Source organism: Mandrillus leucophaeus, unplaced genomic scaffold, assembly GCF_000951045.1.
Source record: "Mandrillus leucophaeus isolate KB7577 unplaced genomic scaffold, Mleu.le_1.0 Scaffold122, whole genome shotgun sequence".
In the NCBI taxonomy this organism is placed as follows: Eukaryota; Metazoa; Chordata; class Mammalia; order Primates; family Cercopithecidae; genus Mandrillus; species Mandrillus leucophaeus.
This window is the reverse complement of record NW_012100543.1, coordinates 2,570,669-2,579,870: the sequence shown is the minus strand read 5'-3', so window position 1 is coordinate 2,579,870 and position 9,202 is coordinate 2,570,669. Positions and strand designations below refer to the sequence as shown.

Genomic DNA, 9,202 nt, shown 5'->3' with positions numbered 1-9,202 from the left:
AGTAGTATTTCCTGTTACTCGCATACTTCTTATTATGGGAAGATCATACAAGCATTTCCAAAAGTATAGATAAAATAAGGTTAAAATTAAAAATAAAGTTATCAGCAGTGAATGCATCAAAGTGAGCAGTTCATGGAAGAAAGAAAGAAAGAAAGCTCCAAAGATAAAACAGTAAGAAGGAGTGGCCTGCCTAAAATAACTTAAACATTCATCAGAATGGACCAATATTGATATTTATATAGAATAGAAAATAAATAAGTACATAAATAAGTACATACAAATTAATTAGCACTCATTGAACCTACCTGAGCAAGAGGCTTACTTTCACATAATGTATCATACTGGAAGAATTTGTCCAACCCATGCTCCTTGGTAAAATGTTCAGACTCATCAGAGAAGAGGACAGCATCCCCATCAAAGGCTACACGGAGCTGGGTGTCACAGTAAGCCATGTCTTTGGCTCCATCAAACATTGTGGCAGAGGCAATACCTGATAGATTATGGAGACTGATTAATACTCTTCTTAGGTCCATGCGTTATAGTTTCTACCATTAAAAAAACAAATTCTCCCAGACCTTATGTTTTCTCTCTAGCTATTACTTGATGGCTCAACTCCTCTTCACAACCACAGATCTCAGAACAGTTGTCTATGCACTGCCTCTGTTTCTATAGGAATGGGAACATGTAAAATGGATTGTAGGACAATTACTGAGGATGTCCATTTCCAGGAAAGTCAAAGCTCTAAAGGACAGACTTAAGTGTTGCCCCATGTGGAAAAACTTCAGAAGAATATCCAACAAGACCATAAGCCTCATAATCATATGCAAAACTTAATGTAAGTAACCATTAGTGTAAACCTCTTTATTAACTAGAGGAATAAAATCAGACTAATACCTTCTTGTATTGCCTCTTGAACTTTTTCAGAATCTGCAGCAATATACAAGTTGGTAAGATATGCCTTCAAATAGCCAATTGGGTTTTTTCCGCCGGTCAGACAGAAGCGGTCAATCAGTAAGCCTATTATCAGACAAGAAAGACTTTGTTATGACAGAGATTAAAGACAAAATGCTGTAAATCCAAGTAAAAGTTACCTTACAGATAACTGAACTTATTTGTAAATTCAACTGGCTTTATTTGTGAACCTAAAGGAAAGTTACCTTAGAAATAAACTTTTATCCCAGCACTTTGGGAGGCCGAGACGGGTGGATCACGAGGTCAGGAGATCGAGACCATCCTGGCTAACACGGTGAAACCCCGTCTCTACTAAAAAATACAAAAAACTAGCCGGGCGAGGTGGCAGGCGCCTGTAGTCCCAGCTACTTGGGAGGCTGAGGCAGGAGAATGGCGTAAACCTGGGAGGCGGAGCTTGCAGTGAGCCGAGATCTGGCCACTGCACTCCAGCCTGGGCGACAGAGTGAGACTCCGTCTCAAAAAAAAAAATAAAAAAAAACTTTTAAAATCGTCTTATAGCACCAATATTTAAAATTCCTAAACTATTTTATGTAATAGTGGTTGTGTTTGGTACATTATAGTTTATATGCATAGTATATTCACATAGATCATGCCATTTTATTCTCACAAACATACTGAAGGTATTATTATCTTCATTACAGGAAAGGAAAGTTAGACATAAAGACTTAATCTAACACACTGATGTAGATGCATAGAGCAGACTTGAGCCCAAGTGTTTGACTCTTGTCTAGGCTAGAACAGGGTACTTTTTCTTGAACTACAGCCTGCTCACTTACTGTAAAGGTCTATTAAGATGTGGCTCTTGAGATCGTGCTACAGGACTCTAGCCTGGCAACAGAGTGAGACTGTCTCAAAAAAAAAAAAAAAAAAAAAAAGGCTCGATCTCAAAACCATACAATTACATGGAAAATAAACAACCAACCTGCTCCTGAATGACTTTTGGGTAAACAATGAAATGAAGGCAGAAATCAAGAAATTATTTGAAGCTGATGATAATAAAGATACAACATACCAGAATCTCTGGGACATATCTAAAGCACTGTTAAGAGGAGAGTTTATAGCATGAAACACCTTTATCAAAAGATAGAAAGATCACAAATTAACAACATAACATCACACCTAGAGGAACTAGAAAAAAAAAGAAAGAAAAAAACTAACCCTAGAGCTAACTGAAGAAAAGAACCATAATCAAAGCTGAACTGAATGAAATTGAGATGTGAAAAAATATACGAAAGATCAACAAAACCAAAAGTTTGTTATTTGAAAGAATCAATAAGATTGATAGACTGCTAGCTAGACTAACAAAGAAAAAAAGAGAGAAAAATCCAAATATACACAATCAGAAATGACACAAGTGACATTACTACCAACCTCACAGAAATAGTAAAAACAAAAACCCCTCAGATTGTTACAAACACCTCTATGCATAGAAACTGGAAAACCTAGAAGAAATAGATAAATTCCTGGAAAAATACAACCTCCAAAGATTGAACCAGGAAGAAACTGAAACCCTGAACTGACCAATAACAAGTTTCTAAATTGAATCAGTAATAAAGAGCCTATCAACCATAAACAGCCCTGGACCAGATGGATACTCAGCCAAATTTTACCAGACATATAGGAACTGGTATGAATCCTACTGAAACTATTGTAAAAAATTATGGAGGAGAGACTCCTCCCTAATTTATTTTATGAGGTCAACATAACTCTGATACCAAAACCTGGCAGAGACACAGAAAAAAGAAAGCTTCAGGCCAATATCCCTGAAGAACACAGATGCAAAAATCCTCAACAAAATACTACCAAACCAAATCCAGCAGCACATCAAAAAGCTAATCTACCATGATCAAGTAGGCTTTATTCCTAGGATGCATAGTTGGTTCAACATACACCAATCAATAAATGTGATTCATCCAATAAATAGAACTAAAAGTAAAAACTATATGATAATCTCAATAGATGCAAAAATGGCTGTCAATAAAATTTAACATCCTTTCATGTTACCCCCCTCCCCCATAAAAGCCTCAACCTTGAAGGAACATACTTCAAAATAATAAAAGCCATCTATGACAAACCCAGGGCCAATATCATACTGAATGGGCAAAAGCTAGAAGAACTGGAATAAGACAAGGATGCCCACTCTCACCATTTGTATTCAACATAGTCCTGAAGTCCTAGCCAGAGCAGTCAGGCAAGAGAATGAAAAAAGACATTCAAATAGAAAGAGAGGAACTCAGATTATCTCTCTTGGAAGATGATATGATTTTTCACCTAGAAAATGCCATAGTTTCTGCCCCAAAGTTCCTACCTCTGATAATAACTTCAGCAGTTTCAGGATACAAAATTAATGTGCAAAATCAGTAGCATTTCTATATACCAACAGTGTTCAAGCTAAAAGCCAAATAAAGAATGCAATCCCATTTGCAATCACCACACACAAAATTAAAATACCTAGGAATACAGCTATCCATGGAGGTGAAAAATCTCTAAAAGGATTACAAAACACTGCTGAAAAAAAATGAAAGACAACACAAACAAATGGAAAAACATCCCATGATCATGAATAGGAAGAATCAATATTGTTAAAATGGCCATACTGCTCAAAGCAATTTACAGATTCAATGCTATTCCTATCAAACTACCAATGACATTTTTCACAGAATTAGAAAACACTATTTGGAAATTCACATGAAATCAAAAAAGGGCTTGAATAGCCACAGCAAACCTTAGCAAAAAGAACAAAGCTGGAGGGATTACATAACCAAGCTTCACACTATACTACAAAGATACAATAACTAAAACAGCATGGTACCAGTACAAAAACAGACACATAGACCAATGGAATGGGTTAGAAAACCCAGAAATAAAGCCACACACCTACAACCATCTGATCTTCAACAAAGTCAAGAAAAACATGCAATGGGGAAAGGACTCTGTATTCAATAAATGGTGCTGGGATAACTGGCTAGCTATATGCCAAAGATTGAAATGGGACCCCTTCTTTTCACCAGATACAAAAATTAACTCAAGATGGATTAAAGACAATGGGCGTCTGAAGTCGAGGCCTGCCCAGGGTCCCTGTGGCCAGCTCTGCCCAGCTCCCGTCAAGGATCTGTCCTTTCTGCCCATTCCATTCCTAGACCTTGGATGGGTGCTGGTTCATCTCAGCTCCTTAAGTAGGGCTTAAGGGAACCGGACATTTCTAGGCTTCAGCTGTTTGATATTTCTGTTAAACAGACACAGAGACTGTCTGCTTTCATTCTCTCTCCCCTAGCTTCCCCATAAGCATTTCGCACATTTTTATTTGTTTGGAGTAGATAGGACCCAGTCCTCCTTCTCTCTCTTAGGCAGCTGACACATTGTTTGCAAAGTTCTGTCCCCTGCTTGGCATATACCTACTCAGTCAGAGGCCTGCAGGTAGGACAGAGGGCGTGCAGAATGGATCTTGCTTGGCCAGTGCCTTAGTGTGTGACCTCCAGTTAACTCCGTGAGCAAAGTGGGCCAGACATTCTCACCAGAACACTCTATATATCTCCTTGGGGCATGTCCCAAGCCCTCGAGGAAAACCTAGGAAATACCAATCTGGACAGGCTCTGGCAAAGATTTCATGATGAAGACACCAAAAGCAATTGCAACAACAAGAAAAAAATTGACACATGGGAGCTAATTAAAGAGCTTCTGCATAGCAAAAGAAACAATCACCAGAGTAAACAGACAGCCTATAAAATGGAAGAAAATATTTTCAAATTATGCATTTAACAAAGGTCTAAAATCCAGAATTTGTGAGGTATTTAAACAGATTAACAAGCAGAAACAACCTCATTAAAAAATGGGCAAAGGACATGAATAGACACTTCTCAGAAGACATACATGCAGCCAACAAGCATATGAAAAAAATGCTCAACCTCACTAATCATTAGAGAAAATCAAATCAAAACTACAATGAGATTATCATCTCATATCAATCAGAATGGCTACTGTTAAAAATCAAAAACTGACCTGCTGATGAGGTTGTGGTTAAAAAGGAACACTTACGTGCTGCTTTTGGTGGTGTAAAATAGTTCAGCTGGTATGGAAAGCAGGTTGCAGATTTCTCAATGAATTTTAAACAGAATTACCATTTGGCCCAGCAATCCCATTGCTGGGTATATGCCCAAAGGAATATAAATTGTTCTACCATAAGAATATATATATGGCAGGGCATGGTGGCTCACGCCTGTACTCCCAGCAGTTTGGGAGGCTGAGGTGGGCAGATCATCTGGGGTCAGGAGTTTGAGACTGGTCTGATCAACATGGAGAAACCCCACCTCTACTAAAAAAATACAAAATTAGCCGGGCGTGGTGGCACATGCCTGTAATCCCAGCTACTCGGGAGGCTGAGACAGGAGAATCACTTGAACCCGGGAGGCAGAGGTTGCGGTGAGCCGAGATAGTGCCATTGCACTCTAGCCTGGGCAACAAGAGCAAAATTCTGTCTCAAAACAAACAAACAAACAAACAACCAACAACAACAAAAAACCAGAATATATGCACACAAATGTTCATTGCAGGACCATTGACAATAGCAAAGACATGTAATCAACCTAAATGCCCATTGATGATGGACTGGATAATCAAAATATAGTGCATATATACCGTGGAACACAACCATAACAGAGAATGAGATCATCTTTTTTGCAGCAACATGGATGGAGCTGGAGGCTGTTATCCTAGGTGAATTAATGCAGCAACAGAAAACCAAATACCACATGTTCTCACTTATAAGTGGGAGCTAAACATTGAGTACACATGGACACAAAGAAGGGAGCAATAGACATCAGGGCCTACTTGAGGGTGGAAGGTGGGAGGCAGATGAGGATTGAAAAATTACCTATTGGGTAATATGCTTATTACCTAGGTAATGAAGTAATCTCTACACTAAACCCTCATGACATGCAATTTAGTCATATAACAGTGAATTATCATCATTAAACATTACTATAACATCAAATGCTTTTGTAAATCAGTAACTGTAACAAAATAACACTGGCTGTCTGAAAGGGGTTTGTAAAATAGGCACCTTCATATACTATGGGTAAAAGTATACATTGGTACAAGCTGTCTAGAAAGTGATTTGATGATACGCAATATGTATTAAGAGCTTTTAACAGCTTTGTACCTTTTGACCTAAGATTCTTTAGTTTTTTAAAAAGGAATATTCTGAAATTCTGATAAAGATTTCTATAAAAAGGTCTGTTTAGGGTTATTTATAAAAGCAAAACGTTCAACAATGTGACAGTAGTTATATAAAGTATAGGATTATCCAAATGATAGAATATGTACCAATTCAAAGGATTTTTTTTAGATATATGATAAACTGGGTAGCTACACATGATATAAAGCAGAATACTGTCTAGTTAGTTGTTTATCATTTGTATGGACCAGGAGAGTCGGTCAGGTCCATTAACTGTCTTGGTGGAAGTATCTGCTTTGGTATTAGAAAATGCTCTCATTTTTTCGCTTATGTCAATATTGGGCATATGTGGCACAAAAGTGTGCTCTGCAAATCCCTAAATCATGTGAATTTCATCACTCAGAAATTATTTGGTGACACCGAGACTCCAGAAATGATTAAAGCATCGTCCCTTTTCTTAAGGAGATCACAGTTCACTGAGGAGCCTGGCATGTAAAACATTTGTTATAATAAAGACCCCGGCAGACAGAGATACGAATTGCTTTCAGTACCCAGAGAAGGAAGTAACTAACTCTTCTGGGTCAAAAGATTTTTATTCCATGAACAAGGCTGCATGAGAAGGTTGTACACAATCAGTTCATCAGCAGAATTAACAGGTAAATAACTGATTTCTTATGCTTCCAGCCTTAATAGGTCAGCGTGGTGAGGGATAGATAGACCTTAATCACCTACTAAATCAATGTTAAATACTAGCTGTTGTTTACTAGGTGATTGTTATATGGCACTCATTTATGTTAAATTTTTTATGTTCTCTCTTTTTACTTCATAACACTACGAAGACTACACTTTTAAAAGGCAAAAATATTTTTAAATGTGCTTCAATGATTCCAGCCTTATAGTTAGAATAATATAAAGTAAAACTCATAACTTATATCTCGATTATTTGTAAATATGCCCAATTTAAACGTTATTTTAACTTCACACACCCATTTAGAAAATAGGCCAATTGTGCCTGAAATAATTCAGTTAGTTCCATAATAGGAAAAGTTGGAACTTTTTTTAAAGTCCCCAACACATTGATAGAAACACTGAAGAGACTAGAATCAATCAGATTTTCCATGTAAATTATTTTATGTGTGGGGAGAGAAAGCAGCCGGGGACAATCAGATTTTAAGAGTGGAAAGGAGAGGTGAAAACCTTTAAACCTTTAACACGAATCTGTGGTGAGCAAGAAGTTTGATCACACAGTAAAAACCTTTGGGTTGACGGCTCCTTGAAGTCAAGTTCAGAAGTGAAAAACATAAAACAGAGAAATATATTGCAGGACCTAGGATTAAGACTTTGAAATTCACACTTGACAAGTTAAGTCCAGAGCTTTGAGCCCAACTCTGTGCTGAAGTTAAAAATGAACATGGCCTCTCTTGTTCTGACATAGGCAAATAAACATTCCTGGCGCAGAAGGGGGTGTCAGTATCAAAGACGCTGCGTTTGGTTAAGCCACAGTTAGCAAAATAACATGGCTTCTCTCTTTCAGAGCAGAGAGCTGTTCTTCCACATGGTATTTATTTTACTTACCATAGTGATTGACGCTGTTTATAAGCCGCACTCCCACTTGGGCATGGTTATTAGTCATCAGTACAATATCAAATAAGTCCTGTTCATCAGGATATAGATCACGGAGTCTAGCATTGACATACTGTAGTGCCTGCAGGTTACAAACATAAATGTGTGTAAAGAGGGGCAGGCAAGGTGGTTTTGGGGAGGCCACAGAGGAAGCATCTCATCAGAGTCAAATTCAAGCTCTGAAGAATCTTCTCTGAGAGATTCTGGCTCCTTTAAGGAAGATTTATCCCATGCATTTCTGCATTATCAACCTCTCATTCATAGGAACTCAGTTAATGTTCAGAATACATCAGTAATGTTTGTTGAGAATTGTTTCAACTTTGGGTTCACTAGAATTATCTCTGGGGGACAGGTAGAGAGTAGGGTCAGGCTAATCCTTTTATGCTTTGTCTAGGTTTGATTGATTTTTAAAATCTGCTTTTATTGATCATCTAATGATTGTTTTTTAACTTTGAAAAATATGGACTGCTTCATGAATCTGCATGTCATCCTTGCCCAGAAGTCATGCAAATTGTCTCTGTTTCGTTCCAATTTTAGTATATATGCTGTCAAAGAGTACTTTGTGTATTAACATGTATCTTTAGGTTTGTAGCTCCTGCCCATGCTTTTACTATGACTCATAAGTACATTCTACCAACAACTTGTAGAGGTGTCATTTGTTTTTGTATGGTTAAAATGTTATTGTGTAATATTTATATAAGCAGATCAAAGTTGTAAGTGCTATACATTTCAGTGTAAGTTCAGAGAACCTTACCTTTTCTATTAAAATCACACCCCTAAGTGCCAACAGCATCTTTATTTTCTTAATATGCTATGTTTGGGGCCAGAAGAGCTAACGTGAATTTCATTTCACTGTAATATGGCGTTTTATTTCTACTACTCAGGATTATAAATTCATTATGGCTTCTTAGCACTCTTTCGAGGGAGAGAGGCTTCTGTTACAGGTCTCATGATTAGGACTTCACTTAGGGAAGGCTAACATACCAAATCTAGGGCTGTGGGCTGGAGTTCCTCCACAGTCTGGAAGCCTGTGCGAAATCATAAACTGACCTGGGTCAGCTAGAAGGAGACAAGAATGACAATGGTGGGCTAGGAATGATCTGGGAAATTGAATGCCCTCCCAAGGGTTGGCCTGGGTCCTTCCCTCGCCATCGAGGGTCCTGGCGGACCAAAGACAGCTTGCAGAGTACCTTGACGAAGCGGAACGCCGGACCTGGGGTCAGGATGACATTCTCATTGGTGAGCTGATACTCCATGTACTTTTCCAGACCCTCTTCCTCGTAGATTTTCCTGCCGTCCACCATGTTGAAGAGCGCGCAGGATGAGAGAGCAATGGTGATGGCGTTCTTGGGTTTGGGCTGCAGAGAGGGACGGCAACGGGAGGACAGTCACATAGCCAGGAAGGGGACAGGGTTGGGGCTCCTCCACGGGAGG

General features: G+C 38.4%; 1 protein-coding gene across 1 annotated transcript in view; it reads right to left on the bottom strand.

Moving 5' to 3' along the window:
• Positions 1–9,202, bottom strand: part of LOC105533091 (cytosolic 5'-nucleotidase 1B-like) — a 46,734-nt gene that overhangs the window by 32,164 nt on the left and 5,368 nt on the right. Inside the window, exons 5-8 of the mRNA XM_011971449.1 lie at positions 8,959–9,126; positions 7,721–7,850; positions 895–1,017; positions 306–490 (exon numbers count right to left, since the gene is read on the bottom strand). Coding sequence (XP_011826839.1) covers positions 306–490; positions 895–1,017; positions 7,721–7,850; positions 8,959–9,126 — 606 coding nt within the window. The remainder of the gene's footprint in view (positions 1–305; positions 491–894; positions 1,018–7,720; positions 7,851–8,958; positions 9,127–9,202) is intronic.